This window comes from Palaemon carinicauda, chromosome 34, assembly GCF_036898095.1.
Source record: "Palaemon carinicauda isolate YSFRI2023 chromosome 34, ASM3689809v2, whole genome shotgun sequence".
Taxonomy (NCBI): domain Eukaryota; kingdom Metazoa; phylum Arthropoda; class Malacostraca; order Decapoda; family Palaemonidae; genus Palaemon; species Palaemon carinicauda.
Window position 1 is genome coordinate 37,453,457 of NC_090758.1, and position 23,066 is coordinate 37,476,522.

At 39.2% G+C, this 23,066-nt stretch overlaps 3 protein-coding genes across 3 annotated transcripts in view; 2 read left to right on the forward strand and 1 right to left on the reverse strand.

Annotated features, from left to right (window-relative positions):
• LOC137626817 (neuroligin-2-like) overlaps window positions 1–23,066 on the reverse strand; it is a 503,625-nt gene that overhangs the window by 465,257 nt on the left and 15,302 nt on the right. The window lies entirely within an intron of this gene.
• On the forward strand, window positions 1,116–11,399 carry LOC137626820 (uncharacterized). Its single transcript, XM_068357808.1, has 7 exons — window positions 1,116–1,575; window positions 3,399–4,100; window positions 4,843–5,024; window positions 7,395–7,808; window positions 9,666–10,598; window positions 10,704–10,779; window positions 11,113–11,399. Exons 1-7 carry the CDS (start codon window positions 1,116–1,118, stop codon window positions 11,397–11,399), a joined length of 3,054 nt encoding a protein of 1,017 aa, XP_068213909.1.
• The window catches only part of LOC137626821 (uncharacterized), a 9,311-nt gene continuing 6,210 nt past the window's right edge, over window positions 19,966–23,066 (forward strand). Inside the window, exons 1-3 of the mRNA XM_068357809.1 lie at window positions 19,966–20,069; window positions 21,171–21,246; window positions 21,376–21,675. Coding sequence (XP_068213910.1) covers window positions 19,966–20,069; window positions 21,171–21,246; window positions 21,376–21,675 — 480 coding nt within the window. The remainder of the gene's footprint in view (window positions 20,070–21,170; window positions 21,247–21,375; window positions 21,676–23,066) is intronic.

The following is a 23,066-nucleotide window of genomic DNA, read 5'->3' on the forward strand; positions in this document are numbered from 1 at the left end:
ATTATTGTGGAATTGATTAGTTTAAGGTTTACTTCGCTCTACAACTCCAACTGTCGTATGCTAGGGAAAGTGTGTATTTTTCTGCCTCCTAAACCTTTTTTTTTTCTTCGACTGAGGTATAAAAGTTAGGTATGAGCGTGATGGTTCGAGTGTTATTATTGTAAAGTAACGTATGTGTTTTTCCAGATCCTAAGAAAGCTTTTCGAGGACTACTTTTGGTAATTTAAGACTATTATTGTCAATTAAATTTTATTGTTAAGTTTGATTCAGTGTTTTTTTTATCCCTCTTTGAGAGTTATTTTGCTGCGTGAATTTTGTGTCGCTGCTGGTTCTTGCCTGAGCCAGTCTGGAGAAAGAATCCTGGATGAATATAATCAATCTTAAGTTCATTACATAATTTGGTGACCTTGCCAGGATCCAGTTTAGCGACATAATTTTTCAATTGTATACGGCTCTTGGAGAGGCGGTCAAGCCACTGAACGTATTTAGAGTGATTATTTCTATTTAATTAATTCAGGATGCATTATTTAGAGAGTGAAGAAGATGAGGTAGCGAACTTTTTGGCTAGTCTTAACTGGGAAGAGGATCTGTTTAAACTAAAAAGGGATCAATTGTGGTTGATTGCAGAGTTCCTGGATTTAAGTTTGGCCACTGAGGTTGGGAAGGGACCGTCGTTATTTGAGGTCTCTAAGGCCGCTAGGATATATAGAGACTCTTGATAGGAAGGATGTTCTGGAAAGTAGTAGGCTGGATGAGAGTAAGCCTGGGGAGATAGAGGAATTAGAAGGTGGAGGTAAAGAAAATCTTATTGATAATGGTGATGACCAATTTGAAATTTTGAATGAAAAAACCAAGATGAAGGAACTGGAGTTTAAAGGTCTCCGACTTAGAGCCGATGAAAGGGCAAAAGAAAGAGAGCATGAAATTGAGGTACTTAAATTACAGATATAGTTGAATCAGGGAAAGAATGGTAGCTATAATAATTCTAGTGTTGATGAAACTAGGTTTAATATGTTTGCTGCATTAAAACTGGTACCACGCTTTTCTGAGGAGGAGGTTAATAATTTTTTGTGTCATTTGAAAAAATTGCTAAGAAGCTTGCCTGGCCAAAGGATATGTGGACAACATTAGTTCAATGTTGTTTGGTGGGAAAAGCTCAAAGGGTCTATAATAATCTTAGTGATGATCTCTCCGCGGATTACGACACCGTAAAAAGTATTGTGCTGAAAGCTTATGATTTGGTGCCTGAAGCATACAGGCAGAAGTTTCGTAATCTTCGGAAGTATCTTGACGTCACCTACATTGAGTTTTCTCGAAAGAAAGGTCAGTTTCGCGATGACCGGCTGAAATCAAAAGGAGTAGACAATTTTGTTAAACTGAAAGAACTCTTTCTGGTAGAGGAATTTAAGAGGAACGTGAGTCGTGAATTGCGAATTCATTTGGAAGAGTTAAAACTCGACTCCATTCAGGAAATATCAGTTGCTTCCGACGAGTATACACTTACCCATCGGGAGGAACCCCTTAGGAAAAGGATTAATCAGGATAGGCTCTTCCCCCATGAATATAATACACATAGTAATAATTGTCAGTCTTCTAGAGGAACACTAGGGTTAAATAATGACGAGTCAGAAAAACTATCTAATCAAGACAGAAGCGTAAGCGGCTCGCGTAGTTTCGTAAACAGTAGTAGATCGGTTAATGGTGGTGGTAGTAGTGGTAGAAATTTTGGTAGTAGTAGTACTGTGAAGTGTTATTGGTGCCACAAGACGGGGCACGTAAAGGCTAATTGTTACTGTTGGATAAACTTTCAGGAGAGGAGGTCTAATCCAGTAAACATTGTTGTAGCTGAAAAAACGGCAAACTTAAAGCAAAGTATGGAACAGAAAAAGTGACTAAAATATAAGAGGTATATTTTTGATGGGTCTGTGTTTGTTGGTAACAATGAGAAAATAAAGGTTTGTTTAAAGGTATTACAGGACTCTGGAGCAGCACAGTCTCTCATATTAAAAACTGCTATTCCAAAGGAATTTGTATTTTCCAACGATGAATTTGTGGTGTTGGGTGGTTTCCCGAACTCTATTACGTCTTGTCCTTTAGAGAAGTTTAATATTCACACCAAGTATTTTAAAGGGACTGCTAAACTGGCAGTGGTAGACAGTTTACCAGTTCCCGGTATTCACCTCCTCTTAGGGAATGATTTGGCTGAAGGTGAAGGTGCAATTGATAATATATGTCCAATTTTGGCCCTCCTGAATGTGACTTGTGAAGGCGATGAGATTGAAACTAATTTTTATAAGCCTGTCTCTGTAGTAACCCGATCTAGAGCTCGGGAGATGGATCTCGAGGATGTTGACTTAGATTTATATCAATTAGACAGACAAATGACTGACATGAGGACTGGTTGTAGCAATAAGAAAATCATTAATTGGGATGACGTAAACTGGGACGCTAAGGCGTTCAAAATAGCACAGAGTAAGGAGTTTTCTAATTTAGAACTCGCCAATCCCGAGGATTTGGTGAAACCAGTATTCGTCCAAGAGAGAGGTTTGCCCTACAGGTTGAGCAGGTAGGGTAATGCACCTGCCCACCAAGTAGAGTCGTGCACACAATTGGTTGTTCTGGAAAGGTACCAGAATAAATTGATGTAGGCCTATTTAGCACATGAAAATGATTTGTCGGGACATTTTGGTGTTAGGAAAACCTTTCAAAAGGTTGCTGAACATTTCTTTTGGCCTGGGATGCGTAAGGACATTAAGAGACACGTATTATCTTGTGATGTGTGCCAGTTGTTGGGGAAACCTAACAAGTAGATACCCAAGGCTCCCTTAATTCCTATGCCCTCTGTGGCCGAACCCTTTCGGGAAGTGATAATTGACGTAGTCGGTCCCCTGCTGCAGACGCGTGGTGGTAATGAATATATATTGTCTATTGTTGATAGAATGTCTCGCTTCCCTGAGGCTATCCCATTGAGGAGTATACGGTCCAAAAAGGTGGTTGAAGTGTTGGTTGGTTTCTTTACCAGATTTAGTTTTCCTAATGTAATTCAGAGTGACTGTGGCACTAATATCACGAGTAGGTATTTTGAAAAGAAAATTATTGAGTTTGGTATTGAACACATGAGGTCTGCACCGTATCACCCCGAAAGCCAAGGCCAGGTGGAGAGGTTCCACCAAACCTTGAAGTCTGTGTTAAAAAAATTTTGTTTGGAGACTGGGAATGATTGGGATAAGGAATTACCTTACGCATTGTTTGCAATACGATTGATCACCAATGAGTCAATGGATCTCTCTCCTTTCCAGCTTATTTTTGGTCACTGTGTTCGAGGCCCTTTAGATGTAGTGAGAGAACACTTGGAAGGAGAGACTCCCGAAATTAATGTATTGGACTATTTTTTTCAGATTTGCAGGAGAAATTGCTTAGAGCACGGTCTTTTGCTCAGGAACATTTGGCGAAACCCCAGGCCTCGATGAAATTGAAGTATGACGTTAAAACACGAGATAGGCTATTTAATGTAGGCGACAAGGTGTTGGTTTTACTTCCTATGCCTGGCAATCCCCTGAAAGCGGAATTCGTTGGTCCGTGGAAGGTTCTGAAGAAAATTAACAATGTAAATTACCTGATTGAAACTCCTGATAGGAGAAGAAAAAACCATATTTGCCATGTTAATACGATAAAATCTTTTACTGAGAGGTCTTTAGAAGAATCTGTATTACCTATATCTGTAGTTAGTGTAGAAAATGAACAGTTCATGGGCGATAAATTTGCTGTTAGCCCAAGTGGTTTGGAAAATAATTCTGATGTTTTAAATAATCTGAATACTAAATTTCAGCACTTAGATGCAGAAAAACCTGCACCTCTAATCAATATAATTGACGAATATGAAGATCTCTTTCAGGATTCACCTGGTAGGACTCATATTTTACAATACGACGTTGACGTTGGGAAGGCTCAGCCTATTATTAAGCAATGCCCATATAGACTGAACCCCCTCAAGAGAGAAATAGTCAGGAAGGAAGTTAAATACATGCTTGACCATAACCTCGTTAAACCGAGCTGCAGTCCTTGGAGCTTCCCGGTAGTTTTGGTTAGGAAGGAGGATGGTCAGCCTAGGATGTGCTTTGACTACCACAAGGTCAACTCTGTAACAAAAACGAACTCGTTCCCCTTGCCCAGGGTGGAAGACTTTATAGATAGAGTGTAATCTGCCCGTTATAAAAGTAAATTTGACCTGTTAAAAGGATATTGGCAGGTTGGTCTTACACCCCGGGCAAGGAAAATATCGGCCTTTGTGACAGGTGAGGGCCTCTATGAATGTGAGGTGATGCCTTTTGGCATGAAGAATGCCGCCGCTACCTTCCAGAGGCTGATGAACTTTATTACATGTGAACTGGAGGGTTGTGTGGTATATATTGACGACCTTGTGATTTACAGTGATGATTGGGAAACTCATCTTAAGAGGACAAGAGCGCTGTTCGAGATGCTGAAGAAGGCTGGTCTGGTGATAAATTTAAAGAAAGAGTGATTTTGCTCAAGCAAAAGTGGTTTATTTAGGACATGAAATTAGCTTGGGTAAGATCGCTCCTGAGAGAGCGAATGTTGAGGCACTTAGAGCCTTCCCAGCTCCTCGAAACCAGAGAGGTATTCGTAGATTTTTGGGTCTAATTGGTTATTATAGAAAGTTTATTGAGAATTTTTCTGACCTTGCTAATTTGTTAAAGAAAGATATAAAATTTATGTGGAATAACGAGTGTCAGGATACATTTGAAAAATTGAAAGGTACTTTAATAACCTATCCTTTGTTACGTTCTCCCGATTTTTCCTTGCCTTTTTGTTTGGCTACAGATGCCAGTGACACAGGTTTAGGTGCTGTCTTGCTGCAGGAGGGTGAAAATGGCACTTCGCATCCAGTTGCCTACTTTTCCAAGAAGTTGTTACCGGCAGAGAGACGTTACTCAACAATTAAGAAAGAGGCTTTATGCTTGGTGAAAGCCATCATACATTTTGAAGTGTATTCATCTTCCTCAGTATGTCCAATAAAGGTCTTTACAGATCATAATCCCTTAATTCTTATTATAAATTCAAATATAAAAATCAGTGTATTTTGCGCTGGAGTCTTTTACTCCAAGAATATAACCTTTCTATTTGTCACGTGGCTGGAAAAGACAACGTAGTCCCTGATGTTCTTTCCAGGACATGTGGTAATGAAAAGGATGATTTGGCAATCCAAGAGTAGTTGTGTAATGGTAAAGGACTCTGCATCAATCCATTTTGAGCAATTTTTTTTTTTTTTTTTTTTTTTTTTCCGGTGTTGGGAAGATTTCTTGATATAAGTTTGAGGTTCACATTATTCACATATAATATTAGAGTTGATATTAGTAATGTTTAAGGATAGTGGTTTTGGGTTTATGAAATATTTGTTTTTGATATTTGCATTTACTTTTGTGCACAATGCTCATATTTTTGCTTGCATTACAAATTACTAGTTTAATACTGGCTAGGAGTTACCTTTCTGAAAAAAAATAACAGATTTTGAGCGAAGCGAAAAATCTATTTTTGGGTGAGGTAGCCATGTCGTCCTGATGGAAGTTCCTTTTTAGTAGCTTCCTAGGTTATATTTAACTACAGTGATATATCCCAGAGAATTTACCAAAGGTATCCAGAATTCTAACTCCTGAAGCGAATATCCCTTAATAATTTTAAAAGGGATAACGCATATTATCAGAGGACGTATTCTTGACACGTCACATAGCTACCTACACCCCTAATAGCATTTTCGCTTCGAGAGGAAAAAATGGCAAGTATTATAGGAGAACCGTTATTAAGGCAACTCTCCTATTGTACTGTAATCGGGCGCCAACCCGCCACTGCGTGGCTCCATCTAGTCATTCTTTCGCTTGTAGCTTTGCTGACCGGTGTTTATCCCGTGTTATCTCTCGTGATTTTGGACTTATTTTCGTTGCAATAATGTCTTCACCAGCCTCATCTGCCTCTGGAAAGTTAAGTAATATCTTTGAATTGTATATATGTAACCTCTTGCCAGTTTTGCTTTACGAATAAATAATTTTTTTTCCCTTGTCCTGGGAACCTGTAATCCATAATTAGTATAAATATTTTGTTCGTGGTTTATGTCATTTGTTTTAATTAAGTCACAAAAAGTTCTCTTGGAACATTCTTTTATCCCCGGCCAGGGTTTTGTTGTGTTCATTTGTATAGTGTTTATACACCATATTTTTATTTTCTGCCTTTCATGTTTTGTGGAGCACACTTCCCGTCTTCAGTGCTTCGCTTGTCGAACTGCCCCATTACGTGGTTATACTTTCGCTCTCTCTCCCTTCACTTGGAGTGCGTTTTTGGGCAGCGGGGCAGAGAGTATCGGCTCCCGAAAGGGGAGGTCTTTATGCATTTTGTCACGGCTTAATTATTGGAAAATATTTGTTCCTGATCCCGCAGCTACCATTGAATTTGAGAGGCTCCTGCTAATGAATTTTAGCCTTACTTATAAGCATTGCTGTTGCTTTTGTGCTGCTGCTTGCCACTGCTGCTGGTTTTTGCCGTGGGTTTGACCTCCTGGAGTCGTGAGGAGGCCTTCTAGTGATGAAGAACGGTAAGCAGACCGTATATGTTGTTCCTTCGCCTGCTTACATAATATAGACAATTTACGTTGCCCTGGTGATCCCCTCTGTGCAAGAACACCCCAAGTGATCCGAAAGTAGGGCAATCGCTATTGATGTGTTATACTAATCTTTGATTATGAATTCGGTGTGGTCTTTGAGAAAATATGCAAGAATTCTTCAGCTATTTTTTCGTTACCTCTTCAGTGTAGCATTATCGTCAATCTAAGACATACTATAATCATAAGGTGTATCATAATAATAATTATTGTGGAATTGATTGGGTTTAAGGTTTACTTCAATCTGCAACTCCAACTGTCGTATGCTAGGGAAAGTGTGTGTTTTTCTGCCTCCTACACCTTTTTTTTTTTCTTTGACTGAGGTATAAAAGTTAAGTAGGCGTGTGATGGTTCGAGTGTTATTATTGTAAAGTAGCATATGTGTTTTCCAGTTCCTAAGAAAGCTTTACGAGGACTACTTTTTGAAATTTAAGACTATTTTTGTCAATTAAATTTTATTGTTAAGTTTGATTCAGTGTTTTTGTATCCCTCTTTGAGTGTTATTTTGCTTTGTGAATTTTGTGTCGCTGCTGGTTCTTGCCTGAGCCAGTCTGGAAAAAAAAATCCTGGATGAATATAATCAATCTTAAGTTCATTACATAATTTGGTGACCTTGCCAGGATCCAGTTTAGCTACATAATTTTTCAACTGTATACGGCTCTTGGAGAGGCGGTCAAGCCACTGAACGTATTTAGAGTGATTATTTCTATTTAATTAATTCAAGATGCATTATTTAGAGAGTGAAGAAGCTGAGGTAGCGAACTTTTTGGCTAGTCTTAACTGGGAAGAGGATCTGTTTAAACTAAAAAGGGATCAATTGTGGTTGATTGCAGAGTTCCTGGATTTAAGTTTGGCCACTGAGGTTGGGAAGGGACCGTCGTTATTTGAGGTCTCTAAGGCCGCTAGGATATATAGAGAGACTCTTGATAGGAAGGATGTTCTGGAAAGTAGTAGGCTGGATGAGAGTAAGCCTGGGGAGATAGAGGAATTAGAAGGTGGAGGTAAAGAGAATCTTATTGATAATAGTGATGACCATTTAGAAATTTTGAAAGAAAAAACCAAGATGAAGGAACTGGAGTTTAAAGGTCTCCAACTTAGAGCCGATGAAAGGGCAAAAGAAAGAGAGCATGAAATTGAGGTACATAAATTACAGATTTAGTTGAATCAGGGAAAGAATGGTAGCTATAATAATTCTAGTGTTGATGAAACAAAGTTTAATATGTTCGCTGCGTTAAAACTGGTGCCACGCTTTTCCGAGGAGGATGATGATAAGTTTTTTTTGTGTCATTTGAAAAAATTGCTAAGAAGCTTGCCTGGCCAAAGGATATGTGGACAACATTAGTTCAGTGTTGTTTGGTGGGGAAAGCTCAAAGGGTCTATAATAATCTTAGTGATGATCTCTCCGCGAATTACAACAACGTAAAATGTATTGTGCTGAAAGCTTATGATATGGTGCCTGAAGTATACAGGCAGAAGTTTCGTAATCTGCGGAAGGATCTTGACGTAACCTATGTTGAGTTTGCTCGAAAAAAGTTCAGTTTCTCGATGACTGGCTGAAATCAAAAGAAGTAGACAATTTTGTTAAACTGAAAGAACTCCTTCTGGTAGAGGAATTTAAAAGGAACGTGAGTCGTGAATTGCGAATTCATTTGGAAGAGTTGAAACTCAACTCCATTCAGGAAATAGCAGTTGCTTCCGACGAGTATACACTTGCCCATCGGGAGGAACCCCTTAGGAAAAGGATTAATCAGGATAGGTTCTTCCCCTGAATATAATACACATAGTAATAATCGTCAGTCTTCTAGAGGAACATCAAGGTCAAATAATGACGAGTCAGAAAAACTATCTAATCAAGACAGAAGTGTAAGCGGCTCGCATAGTTTCGTAAACAGTAGTAGATCGGTTAATGGTGGTGGTAGTTGTGGTAGAAATTTTGATAGTAGTAGTAGTGTGAAGTGTTATCGGTGCCACAAGACGGGGCACGTAAAGGCCAATTGTTACGGTTGGATAAACTTTCAGGAGAGGAGGTCTAATCTAATAAACATTGTTGTGGCTGAAATAACGGCAAACTTAAAGCAAAGTATGGAACAGGAAAAGTGACTAAAATTTAAGTGCTATATTTTTGACGGGTCTGTGTTTGTTGGTAACAATGAAAAAACAAAGGTTTGTTTAAAGGTATTACGGGACTCTGGAGCAGCACAGTCTCTCATATTAAAAACTGCTGTTCCAAAGGAATTTGTATTTTCCAACGATGAATTTGTGGTGTTGGGTGGTTTCCCGAACTCTATTACGTCTTGTCCTTTAGAGAAGTTGAATATTCACACCAAGTATTTTAAAGGGACTGCTAAACTGGCTTTGGTAGACAGTTTGCCAATTCTCGGTATTCACCTCCTCTTAGGAAATGATTTGGTTGAAGGCGAAGGTGCAATTGATAATATATGTCCAATTTTGACTCTCCTGAATGTGACTTGTGAAGGCGATGAGATTGAAACTAATTCTTATAAGCCTGTCTCTGTAGTAACCCGATCTAGAACTCGGGAGATGGATCTCGAGGATGATAACTTAGATTTATATCAATTAGACAGACAAATGACTGACATGAGGACTGGTTGTAGTAATAAGAAAATCATTAATTGGGATGACGTAAACTGGGACGCTAAGGCGTTCAAAATGGCACAGAGTAAGGAGTTTTCTAATTTAGAACTTCGCCAATCCCGACGATTTGGTGAAACCAGTATTCGTCCAAGAGAGAGGTTTGCCCTACAGGTTGAGCAGGTAGGCTGATGCACCTGCCCACCAAGTAGAGTCGTGCACACAATTGGTTGTTCTGGAAAGGTACCAGAATGAATGGATGTAGGCCTATTTAGCAAATGAAAATGATTTGTCAGGACATTTTGGTGTTAGGAAAACCTTTCAAAAGGTTCCTGAACATTTCTTTTGGCCTGGGATGCGTAAGGACATTAAGAGACACGTATTATCTTGTGATGTGTGCCAGTTGTTGGGGAAATCTAACAAGAAGATACCCAAGGCTCCCTTAATTCCTATACCCTCTGTGGGCGAACCCTTTCGGGAAGTGATAATTGACGTAGTGGGTCCCCTGCTGCAGACGCGTGGTGGTAATGAATATATATTGTCTATTGTTGATAGAATGTCTCGCTTCCCTGAGGCTATCCCATTGAGGAGTATACGGTCCAAAAAGGTGGTTGAAGTGTTGGTTGATTTCTTTACTAGATTTAGTTTTCCTAAGGTAATTCAGAGTGACTGTGGCACTAATTTCAGGAGTAGATGTTTTGAAAAGAAAATGAATGAGTTTGGTATTGAACACATAAGGTCTGCACTGTATCACCCGGAAAGCCAAGGCCAGGTGGAGATGTTCCACCAAACCTTGAAGTCTGTGTTAAAAAAATTTTGTTTGGAGACTGGGAATGATTCTGATAAGGAATTACCTTACGCATTGTTTGCAACACGATCGATCACCAATGAGTCAATGGGTCTCTCTCCTTTCCAGCTTATTTTTAGTCACTGTGTTCGAGGCCCTTTAGATGTAGTGAGAGAACACTTGGAAGGAGAGACGAAATTAATGTATTGGATTATTTTTTCAGATTTGCAGGAGAAATTGCTTAGAGCACGGTCTTTTGCTCAGGAACATTTAGCGAAACCCCAGGCCTTGATGAAATTGAAGTATGACGTTAAAACACGAGATAGGCTATTTAATGTAGGTGACAAGGTGTTGGTTTTACTTCCTATGTCTGGCAATTCCCTGAAAGCGGAATTCGTTGGTCCGTGGAAGGTTCTGAAGAAAATTAACAATGTAAATTACCTGATTGAAACTCCTGATAGGAGAAGAAAAACCCATATTTGCCATGTTAATACGATAAAAACTTTTACTGACAGGTCTGTAGAAGAATCTGTAGTACCTATATCTGTAGTTAGTGTAGAAAAGGAACAGTTCATGGGCGATAAATTTGCTGTTAGCCCAAGTGGTTTGGAAAATAATTCTGATGTTTTAAATAATCTGAATATTAAATTTCAGCACTTAGATGCAGAAAAACCTGCACCTCTAATCAATTTAATTAACGAATATGAAGATCTCTTTCAGGATGCACCTGGTAGGACTCATATTTTACAATACGATGTTGACGTTGGGAAGGCTCAGCCTATTATTAAGCAATGTCCATATAGACTGAACCCCCTCAAGAGAGAAATAGTCAGGAAGGAAGTTAAATACATGCTTGACCATAACCTCGTTAAACTGAGCTGCAGTCCTTGGAGCTTCCCGGTAGTTTTGGTTAGGAAGGAGGATGGTCAGCCTAGGATGTGTTTTGACTACCACAAAGTCAACTCTGTAACAAAAACGAACTCGTTCCCCTTGCCCAGGGTGGAAGACTGTATAGATAGAGTGAGATCTGCCCGTTATAAAAGTAAATTTGACCTGTTAAAAGGATATTGGCAGGTTGGTCTTACACCCCGGGCAAGGAAAATATCGGCCTTTGTGACAGGTGACGGCCTCTATGAATGTGAGGTGATGATGCCTTTTGGAATGAAGAATGCTGCCGCTACCTTCCAGAGGCTGATGAACTTTATTACATGTGAACTAGAGGGTCGTGTGGTATATATTGACGACCTTGTGATTTACAGTGATGATTGGGAAACTCATCTTAAGAGGACAAGAGCGCTGTTCGAGATGCTGAAGAAGGCTGGTCTGGTGATAAATTTAAAGAAAGAGTGATTTTGCTCAAGCAAAAGTGGTTTATTTAGGACATGAAATTAGCTTGGGTAAGATCGCTCAAAAGAGAGCGAATGTTGAGGCAGTTAGAGCCTTCCCAGCTACTGGAAACAAGAGAGGTATTCGTAGATTTTTGGGTCTAATTAGTAATTATAGAAAGTTTATTAAGAATTTTTCTGACCTTGCTAATCCCTTAACAAATTTTTTAAAGAAAGATATAAAATTTATGTGGAATAAGGAGTGTCAGGATGCATTTGAAATATTGAAAGGTACTTTTATAACCTATCCTTTGTTACGTGTCATTTGAAAAAATTGCTAAGAAGCTGGCCTGGCCAAAGGATATGTGGACAACATTAGTTCAGTGTTGTTTGGTGGGGAAAGCTCAAAGGGTCTATAATAATCTTAGTGATGATCTCTCTGCGAATTACGACACCGTAAAAAGTATTGTGCTGAAAGCTTATGATTTGGTGCCTGAAGCATACAGGCAGAAGTTTCGTAATCTGCGGAAGGATCTTGACGTCACCTATGTTGAGTTTGCTCCAAAGAAAGTTCAGTTTCTCGATGACTGGCTGAAATCAAAAGAAGTAGACAATTTTGTTAAACTGAAAGAGCTCCTTCTGGTAGAGGAATTTAAAAGGAACGTGAGTCGTGAATTGCGATTTCATTTGGAAGAGTTGAAACTCGACTCCATTCAGGAAATAGCAGTTGCTTCCGACGAGTATACACTTACTCACCGGGAGGAACCCCTTAGGAAAAGGATTAATCAGGATAGGTTCTTCCCCCTGAATATAATACACATAGTAATAATCGTCAGTCTTCTAGAGGAACATCAAGGTCAAATAATGACGAGTCAGAAAAACTATCTAATCAAGACAGAAGTGTAAGCGGCTCGCATAGTTTCGTAAACAGTAGTATATCGGTTAATGGTGGTGGTAGTAGTGGTAGAAATTTTGATAGTAGTAGTAGTGTGAAGTTTTATTGGTGCCACAAGACGGGGCACGTAAAGGCCAATTGTTACGGTTGGATAAACTTTCAGGAGAGGAGGTCTAATCCAGTAAACATTGTTGTAGCTTAAAAAACGGCAAACTTAAAGCAAAGTATGGAACAGAAAAAGTGACTAAAATTTAAGAGGTATATTTCTGACTGGTCTGTGTTTGTTGGTAACAATGAAAAAACAAAGGTTTATTTAAAGGTATTACGTGACTCTGGAGCAGCACAGTCTCTCATATTAAAAACTGCTGTTCCAAAGGAATTTGTATTTTCTAACGATTAATTTGTGGTGTTGGGTGGTTTCCCGAACTCTATTACGTCTTGTCCTTTAGAGAAGTTTAATATTCACACCAAGTATTTTAAAGGGACTGCTAAACTGGCTTTGGTAGACATTTTGCCAATGCCCGATATTCACCTCCTCTTAGGGAATGATTTGGCTGAAGGTGAAGGTGCAATTGATAAAATATGTCCAATTTTGACTCTTCTGAATGTGACTTGTGAAGGCGATGAGATTGAAACTAATTTTTATAAGCCTGTCTCTGTAGTAACCCGATCTAGAGCTCGGGAGATGGATCTCGTGGATGTTGACTTAGATTTATATCAATTAGACAGACAAATGACTGACATGAGGACTGGTTGTAGTAATAAGAAAATCATTTATTGGGATGGCGTACATAAACTGGGACGCTAAGGCGTTCAAAATGGCACAGAGTAAGGCGTTTTCTAATTTAGAACTCGCCAATCCCGAGGATTTGGTGAAACCAGTATTCGTCCAAGAGAGAGGTTTGCCCTACAGGTTGAGCAGGTAGGGTAATGCACCTGCCCACCAAGTAGAGTCGTGCACACAATTGGTTGTTCTGGAAAGGTACCAGAATAAACTGATGTAGGCCTATTTAGCACATGAAAATGATTTGTCGGGACATTTTGGTGTTAGGAAAACCTTTCAAAAGGTTGCTGAATATTTCTTTTGGCCTGGGATGCGTAAGGACATTAAGAGACACGTATTATCTTGTGATGTGTGCCAGTTGTTGGGGAAACCTAACAAGAAGATACCCAAGGCTCCCTTAATTCCTATGCCCTCTGTGGGCGAACCCTTTCGGGAAGTGATAATTGACGTAGTGGGTCCCCTGCTGCAGACGCGTGGTGGTAATGAATATATATTGTCTATTGTTGATAGAATGTCTCGCTTCCCTGAGGCTATCCCATTGAGGAGTATACGGTCCGAAAAGGTGGTTGAAGTGTTGGTTGGTTTCTTTACCAGATTTAGTTTTCCTTAGGTAATTCAGAGTGACTGTGGCACTAATTTCACAAGTAGGTATTTTGAAAAGAAAATTAATGAGTTTGGTATTGAACACATGAGGTCGGCACCGTATCACCCCGAAAGCCAAGGCCAGGTGGAGAGGTTCCACCAAACCTTGAAGTCTGTGTTAAAAAAATTTTGTTTGGAGACTGGGAATGATTCTGATAAGGAATTGCCTTACGCATTGTTTGCAATACGATCGATCACCAATGAGTCAATGGGTCTCTCTCCAATCCAGCTTATTTTTGGTCACTGTGTTCGAGGCCCTTTAGATGTAGTGAGAACACTTGGAAGGAAAGACTCCCGAAATTAATGTATTGGATTATTTTTTCAGATTTGCAGGAGAAATTGCTTAGAGCACGGTGTTTTGCTCGGGAACATTTGACGAAAACCCAGGCCTCGATGAAATTGAAGTATGATGTTAAAACACGAGATAGGCTATTTAATGTAGGCGACAACGTGTTGGTTTTACTTCCTATGCCTGGCAATCCCCTGAAAGTGGAATTCTTAGGTCCGTGGAAGGTTCTGAAGAAAATTAACAATGTAAATTACCTGATTGAAACTCCTGATAGGAGAAGAAAAACCCATATTTGCCATGTTAATACGATAAAATCTTTTACTGGCAGGTCTGTAAAAGAATCTGTAGTACCTATTTCTGTAGTTAGTGTAGAAAATGAACAGTTCAAGAGCGATAAATTTGCTGTTAGCCCAAGTAGTTCGGAAAATAATTCTGATGTTTTAAATAATCTGAATACTAAATTTCAGCACTTAGATGCAGAAAAAGCTGCACCTCGAATCAATTTAATTAACGAATATGAAGATCTCTTCTAGGATGCACCTGGTAAGACTCATATTTTACAATACGACGTTGATGTTGGGAAGGCTCAGCCTATTATTAAGCAATGTCCATATAGACTGAACCCCCTCAAGAGAGAAATAGTCAGGAAGGAAGTTAAATACATGCTTGACCATAATCTCGTTAAACCGAGCTGCAGTCCTTGGAGCTTCCCGGTAGTTTTGGTTAGGAAGGAGGATGGTCAGCCTAGGATGTGTTTTGACTATCACAAGGTCAACTCTGTCACAAAAACGAACTCGTTCCCCTTGCCCAGGGTGGAAGACTGTATAGATAGAGTGAGATCTGCGCGTTATAAAAGTAAATTTGACCTTTTAAAAGGATATTGGCAGGTTGGTCTCACACCCCGGGCAAGGAAAATATCGGCCTTTGTGACAGGTGACGGCCTCTATGAATGTGAGGTGATGCCTTTTGGCATGAAGAATGCCGCCGCTACCTTCCAGAGGCTGATGAACTTTATTACATGTGAAATAGAGAGTTGTCTGGTATATATTGACGACCTTGTGATTTACAGTGATGATTGGGAAACTCATCTTAAGAGGACAAGAGCGCTGTTCGAGGTGCTGAAGAAGGCTGGTCTGGTGATAAATTTAAAGAAAGAGTAATTTTGCTCAAGCAAAAGTGGTTTATTTAGGACATGAAATTAGCTTGGGTAAGATCGCTCCTAAGAGAGCAAATGTTGAGGCAGTTGGAGCCTTCCCAGCTCCTCGAAACAAGAGAGGTATTCGTAGATTTTTGGGTCTAATTGGTTATTATAGAAAGTTTATTAAGAATTTTTCTGACCTTGCTAATCCCTTAAAAAATTTGTTAAAGAAAGATATAAAATTTATGTGGAATAAGGAGTGTCAGGATGCATTTGAAATATTGAAATGTACTTTAATAACATATCCTTTGTTACGTTCTCCCGATTTTTCCTTGCCTTTTTGTTTGGCTACAGATGCCAGTGACACAGGTTTAGGTGCTGTCTTACTGCAGGAGGGTGAAAATGGCACGTCGCATCAAGTTGCCTACTTTTCCAAGAAGTTGTTACCGGCAGAGAGACGTTACTCAACAATTAAGAAAGAGGCTTTATGCTTGGTGAAAGCCATCATACATTTTGAAGTGTATTTATCTTCCTCAGTATGTCCAATAAAGGTCTTCACAGATCATAATCCCTTAATTCTTATTATAAATTCAAAGATAAAAATCAGCGTATTTTGCGCTGGAGTCTTTTACTCCAAGAATATAACCTTTCTATTTGTCACGTGGCTGGAAAAGACAACGTAGTCCCTGATGTTCTTTCCAGGACATTTGGTAATGAAAAGGATGATGTGGCAATCCAAGAATAGTTGTGTAATGGTAAAGAACTCTGCATCAATCCTATTTGAGCAATTGTTTTTTTTTTTTTTTTTTTTTTTTGTCCGGTGTTGGGAAGATTTCTTGATATAAGTTTCAGGTTCACATTATTTATATATAATCTTAGAGTTGATATTAGTAATGTTTAAGAATAGTGGTTTTGGGTTTATGAAATATTTGTTTTTGATATTTGCATTTACTTTTGTGCACAATGCTCATATTTTTGCTTGCATTACAAATTACTAGTTTAATATTGGCTAGGAGTTACCTTTCTGAAAAAAAAATAACGGTATTTTGGGTGAGGTAGCCATGTCGTCCTGATGGAAGTTCCTTCTTAGTAGCTTCCTAGGTTATATTTAACTACAGTGATATATCCCAGAGAATTTACCAAAGGTATCCAGAATTCTAACTCCTGGAGCAAATATCCATTAATAATTTTAAAAGGGATATCGCATAATATCAGAAGACATATTCTTGACACGTCACATAGCTACCTACACCCCTAATAGCGTTTTCGCTTCGAGAGGAATAAGTGGCAAGTATTATTGGAGAACCGTTATTAAGGCAACACTCCTACTGTACTGTAATCGGGCGCCAACCTGCCACTGCAGAGCGCCATCTAGTCATTCTTTCGCTTGTAGCTTTGCTGACCGGTGTTTATCCTGTGTTATCTCTCGTGATTTTGGACTTTTTTCCGTTGCAATAATGTCTTCACCAGCCTCATCTGCCTCTGGAAAGTTAAGTAATATCTTTGAATTGTATAAATGTAACCTCTTGCCAGTTTTGCTTTTCGAATAAATAATTTTTTTTCCTTTGTCCTGGGAACCTGTAATCCATAATTAGTTTAAATATTTTGTTCGTGGTTTATGTCATTTGTTTTAATTAAGTCACGAAAAGTTCTCTTGGAACATTCTTTTATCCCCGGCCAGGGTTTTGTTCGTGTTCATTTGTATAGTGTTTATTCACCATATTTTTTTTTCTGCCTTTCATGTTTTGTGGAACAGACTTCCCGTCTTCAGTGCTTTGCTTGTCGAACTGCCTCCTTACGTGGTTATACTTTCGCTCTCTCTCCCTTCACTTGGAGTGTGTTTTTGGGCAGCGGGGCAGAGGGTATCGGCTCCCAAAAGGGGAGGTCTTTCAGCATTTTACACGGCTTAAATATCGGAAAATAGTTGTTCCTGATCCCGCGGCTACCATTGAATTTGAGAGGCTCCTGCTAATGAATTTTAGCTTACTTATAAGCATTGCTGTTGCTTATGTGCTGCTGCTTGCCACTGCTGCTGGTTTTTGCCGTGGGTTTGACCTCCTGGAGTCGTGAGGAGGCCTTCTAGTGATGAAGAATGGTAAGCGAACCGTAAATGTTCTTCCTTCACCTGCTTACATAATATAGACAATTTACGTTGCCCTGGTGATCCCCTCGGTGCAAGAACACCCCTAGTGATCCGAAAGTAGGACAATCGTTATTGATGCGTTATACTAATCTTTGATTACGAATTCGGTGTGGTCTTTGAGAAAATATGCAAGAATTCTTCAGGTATTTTTTCGTTACCTCATCAGTGTAGCATTATCGTCAATTTAGGACATATTATAATCATAAGGTGTTATGATAATAATTATTGTGGAATTGATTGGGTTTAAGGTTTACTTCACTCTGCAACTCCAACTGTCGTATGCTAGGGAAAGTGTGTATTTTTCTGCCTCCTACACCTTTTTTTTTTTCTTCGACTGAGGTATGAAAGTTAGGTAGGCGTGTGATGGTTCGAGTGTTATTATTGTAAAGTAGCGTATGTGTTTTCCAGTTCCTAAGAAAGCTTTACGAGGACTACTTTTTGTAATTTAAGACTATCTTTGTCAATTAAATTTTATTGTTAAGTTTGATTCAGTGTTTTTAGTATCCCTCTTTGAGAGTTATTTTGCTTTGTGAATTTTGTGTCGCTGCTGGTTCTTGCCTGGTATTTATGCCCTGAGCCAGTCTGGAAAAAGAATCCTGGATGAATATAATCAATCTTAAGTTCATTACATAATTTGGTGACCTTGCCAGGATCCAGTTTAGCTACATAATTTTTCAACTGTATACGGCTCTTGAAGAGGCGGTCAAGCCACTGAACGTATTTAGAGTGATTATTTCTATTTAATTAATTCAGGATGCATCATTTAGACAGTGAAGAAGCTGAGGTAGCGAACTTTTTGGCTAGTCTTAGCTGGGAAGAGGATCTGTTTAAACTAAAAAGGGATCAATTGGGGTTGATTGCAGAGTTCCTGGATTTAAGTTTGGCCACTGAGGTTGGGAAGGGACCGTCGTTATTTGAGGTCTCTAAGGCCGCTAGGATATATAGAGAGACACTTGATAGGAAGGATGTTCTGGAAAGTAGTAGGCTGGATGAGAGTAAGCCTGGGGATATAGAGGAATTAGAAGGTGGAGGTAAAGAAAATCTTATTGATAATGGTGATGACCAATTTGAAATTTTGAAAGAAAAAACCAAGATGAAGGAACTGGAGTTTAAAGGTCTCCAACTTAACTCGATGAAAAGGCAAAAGAAAGAGAGCATGAAATTGAGGTACTTAAATTACAGATTTAGTTGAATCAGGGAAAGAATGGTAGCTATAATAATTCTAGTGTTGATGAAACAAAGTTTAATATGTTCGCTGCGTTAAAACTGGTGCCACGCTTTTCCGAGGAGGATGATGATAAGTTTTTTTTGTGTCATTTGAAAAAATTGCTAAGAAGCTTGCCTGGCCAAAGGATATGTGGACAACATTAGTTCAGTGTTGTTTGGTGGGGAAAGCTCAAAGGGTCTATAATAATCTTAGTGATGATCTCTCCGCGAATTACGACACCGTAAAAAGTATTGTGCTGGAAGCTTATGATTTGGTGCCTGAAGCATACAGGCAGAAGTTTCGTAATCTGCGGAAGGATCTTGACGTCACCTATGTTGAGTTTGCTCCAAAGAAAGTTCAGTTTCTCGATGACTGGCTGAAATCAAAAGAAGTAGACAATTTTGTTAAACTGAAAGAGCTCCTTCTGGTAGAGGAATTTAAAAGGAACGTGAGTCGTGAATTGCGAATTCAATTGGAAGAGTTGAAACTCTACTCCATTCAGGAAATAGCAGTTGCTTCCGACGAGTATACACTTACTCACCGGGAGGAACCCCTTAGGAAAAGGATTAATCAGGATAGGTTCTTCCCCCTGAATATAATACACATAGTAATAATCGTCAGTCTTCTAGAGGAACATCAAGGTCAAATAATGACGAGTCAGAAAAACTATCTAATCAAGACAGAAGTGTAAGCGGTCGCATAGTTTCGTAAACAGTAGTAGATCGGTTAATGGTGGTGGTAGTAGTGATAGAAATTTTGATAGTAGTAATAGTGTGAAGTGTTATTGGTGCCACAAGACGGGGCACGTAAAGGCCAATTGTTACGGTTGGATAAACTATCAGGAGAGGAGGTCTAATCCAGTAAACATTGTTGTAGCTGAAAAAACGGCAAACTTAAAGCAAAGTATGGAACAGAAAAGGTGACTAAAATTCGAGAGGTATATTTCTGACGGGTCTGTGTTTGTTGGTAACAATGAAAAAACAAAGGTTTGTTTAAAGGTATTACGGGACTCTGGAGCAGCACAGTCTCTCATATTAAAAACTGCTGTTCCAAAGGAATTTGTATTTTCCAACGATGAATTTGTGGTGTTGGGTGGTTTCCCGAACTTTATTACGTCTTGTCCTTTAGAGAAGTTTAATATTCACACCAAGTATTTTAAAGGGACTGCTAAAATGGCTGTGGTAGACAGTTTGCGAGTTCCCGATATTCACCTCCTCTTAGGGAATGATTTGGCTGAAGGTGAAGGTGCAATTGATAATATATGTCTAATTTTGACTCTCCTGAATGTGACTTGTGAAGGCGATGAGATTGAAACTAATTTTTATAACCCTGTCTCTGTAGTAACCCGATCTAGAGCTCGATAGATGGATCTCGAGGATGTTTACTCAGATTTATATCAATTAGACAGACAAATGACTGACATGAGGACTGGTTGTAGTAATAAGAAAATCATTAATTGGGATGACGTAAACTGGGACGCTAAGGCGTTAAAAATGGCACAGAATAAGGAGTTTTCTAATTTAGAACTCGCCAATCCCGAGGATATGGTGAAACCAGTATTCATCCAAGAGAGAGGTTTGCCCTACAGGTTGAGCAGGTAGGCTGATGCACCTGCCCACCAAGTAGAGTCGTGCAGACAATTGGTTCTTCTGGAAAAGTACCAGAATAAATTGATGTAGGCCTATTTAGCACATGAAAATGATTTGTCAGGACATTTTGGTGTTAGGAAAACCTTTCAAAAGGTTGCTGAATATTTCTTTTGGCCTGGGATGTGTAAGGACATTAAGAGACACGTATTATCTTGTGATGTGTGCCAGTTGTTGGGGAAACCTAACAAGAAGATACCCAAGGCTCCCTTAATTCCTATACCCTCTGTGGGCGAACCCTTTCGGGAAGTGATAATTGACGTAGTGGGTCCCCTGCTGCAGACGCGTGGTGGTAATGAATATATATTGTCTATTGTTGATAGAATGTCTCGCTTCCCTGAGGCTATCCCATTGAGGTTGAAGTGTTGGTTGGTTTTTTTACCAGATTTAGTTTTCCTAAGGTAATTCAGAGTGACTGTGGCACTAATTTCACGAGTAGGTATTTTGAAAAGAAAATTAATGAGTTTGGTATTGAACACATGAGGTCGGCACCGTATCACCCCGAAAGCCAAGGCCAGGTGGAGAGGTTCCACCAAACCTTGAAGTCTGTGTTAAAAAAATTTTGTTTGGAGACTGGGAATGATTGGGATAAGGAATTACCTTACGCATTGTTTGCAACACGATCGATCACCAATGAGTCAATGGGTCTCTCTCCTTTCCAGCTTATTTTTGGTCACTGTGTTCGAGGCCCTTTATATGTAGTGAGAGAACACTTGGAAGGAGAGACTCCCGAAATTAATGTATTGGATTATTTTTTCAGATTTGCAGGAGAAATTGCTTAGAGCACGGTCTTTTGCTCAGGAACATTTGGCGAAACCCCAGGCCTCGATGAAATTGAAGTATGACGTTAAAACAAGAGATAGGCTATTTAATGTAGGCGACAACGTGTTGGTTTTACTTCCTATGCCTGGCAATCCCCTGAAAGCGGAATTCGTTGGTCCGTGGAAGGTTCTGAAGAAAATTAACAATGTAAATTACCTGATTGAAACTCCTGATAGGAGAAGAAAAACCCATATTTGCCATGTTAATACGATAAAATCTTTTACTGACAGGTCTTTAGAAGAATCTGTAGTACCTATTTCTGTAGTTAGTGTAGAAAATGAACAGTTCATGGGCGATAAATTTGCTGTTAGCCCAAGTGGTTTGGAAAATAATTCTGATGTTTTAAATAATCTGAATACCAAATTTCAGCACTTAGATGCAGAAAAAGCTGCACCTCTAATCAATTTAATTAACGAATATGAAGATCTCTTTCAGGATGCACCTGGTAGAACTCATATTTTACAATACGATGTTGACGTTGGGAAGGCTCAGCCTATTATTAAGCAATGTCCATATAGACTGAACCCCCTTAAGAGAGAAATAGTCAGGAAGGAAGTTAAATACATGCTTGACCATAACCTCGTTAAACCGAGCTACAGTCCTTGGAGCTTCCCGGTAGTTTTGGTTATGAAGGAGGATGGTCAGCCTAGGATGTGTTTTGACTACCACAAGGTCAACTCTGTAACAAAAACGAACTCGTTCCCCTTGCCCAGGGTGGAAGACTGTATAGATAGAGTGAGATCTGCCCGTTATAAAAGTAAATTTGACCTGTTAAAAGGATATTGGCAGGTTGGTCTTACACCCCGGGCAAGGAAAATATCGGCCTTTGTGACAGGTGACGGCCTCTATGAATGTGAGGTGATGATGCCTTTTGGCATGAAGAATGCCGCCGCTACCTTCCAGAGGCTGATGAACTTTATTACATGTGAACTGGAGGGGTGTGTGGTATATATTGACGACCTTGTGATTTACAGTGATGATTGGGAAACTCATCTTAAGAGGACAAGAGTGCTGTTCGAGGTACTGAAGAAGGCTGGTCTGGTGATAAATTTAAAGAAAGAGTGATTTTGCTCAAGCAAAGGTGGTTTATTTAGGACATGAAATTGCTTGGGAAAGATCGCTCCTAAGAGAGCGAATGTTGAGGCAGTTAGAGCCTTCCCAGCTCCTCGAAACAAGAGAGGTATTCGTAGATTTTTGGGTCTAATTGGTTATTATAGAAAGTTTATTAAGAATTTTTCTGACCTTGCTAATTTGTTAAAGAAAGATATAAATTTTATGTGGAAAAACGAGTGTCAGGATGCATTTGAAAAATTGAAAGGTACTTTAATAACCTATCCTTTGTTACGTTCTCCCGATTTTCCCTTGCCTTTTTGTTTGGCTAGAGATGCCAGTGACACAGGTTTAGGTGCTGTCTTGCTGCAGGAGGGTGAAAATGGCACCTCGCATCCAGTTGCCTACTTTTCCAAGAAGTTGTTACCGGCAGAGAGACGTTACTCAACAATTAAGAAAGAGGCTTTATGCTTGGTGAAAGCCATCATACATTTTGAAGTGTATTCATCTTCCTCAGTATGTCCAATAAAGGTCTTTACAGATCATAATCCCTTAATTCTTATTATAAATTCAAAGATAAAAATCAGTGTATTTGGCGCTGGAGTCTTTTACTCCAAGAATATAACCTTTCTATTTGTCACGTGGCTGGAAAAGACAACGTAGTCCCTGATGTTCTTTCCAGGACATTTTGTAATGAGAAGGATGATGTGGCAATCCAAGAGTAGTTGTGTAATGGTAAAGGACTCTGCATCATTCCTATTTGAGCATTTTTTTTTTTTTTTGTCCGGTGTTGGGAAGATTTCTTGATATAAGTTTGAGGTTCACATTATTTATATATAATCTTAGAGTTGATATTAGTAATGTTTAAGGATAGTGGTTTTGGGTTTATGAAATATTTTTTTTTTATATTTGCATTTACTTTTGTGCACAATGCTCATATTTTTGCTTGCATTACAAATTACTAGTTTAATATTGGCTAGGAGTTACCTTTCTGAAAAAAAAATAACGGATTTTGAGCGAAGCGTAAAATCTATTTTTGGGTGAGGTAGCCATGTCGTCCTGATGGAAGTTCCTTC

What these genes read in the sequence shown, in the direction of transcription:
- LOC137626820 (XM_068357808.1), top strand. Translation starts at nt 1,116, where the DNA reads ATGTGGACAACATTAGTTCAATGTTGTTTGGTGGGAAAAGCTCAAAGG. An exon ending in AAAGAGAGCATGAAATTGAG is followed by an intron (nt 7,809 to 9,665) that starts GTACATAAATTA and finishes GATGTGTGCCAG; the next exon opens with TTGTTGGGGAAATCTAACAA. An exon ending in CTGTAGTACCTATATCTGTA is followed by an intron (nt 10,599 to 10,703) that starts GTTAGTGTAGAA and finishes ATTAAATTTCAG; the next exon opens with CACTTAGATGCAGAAAAACC.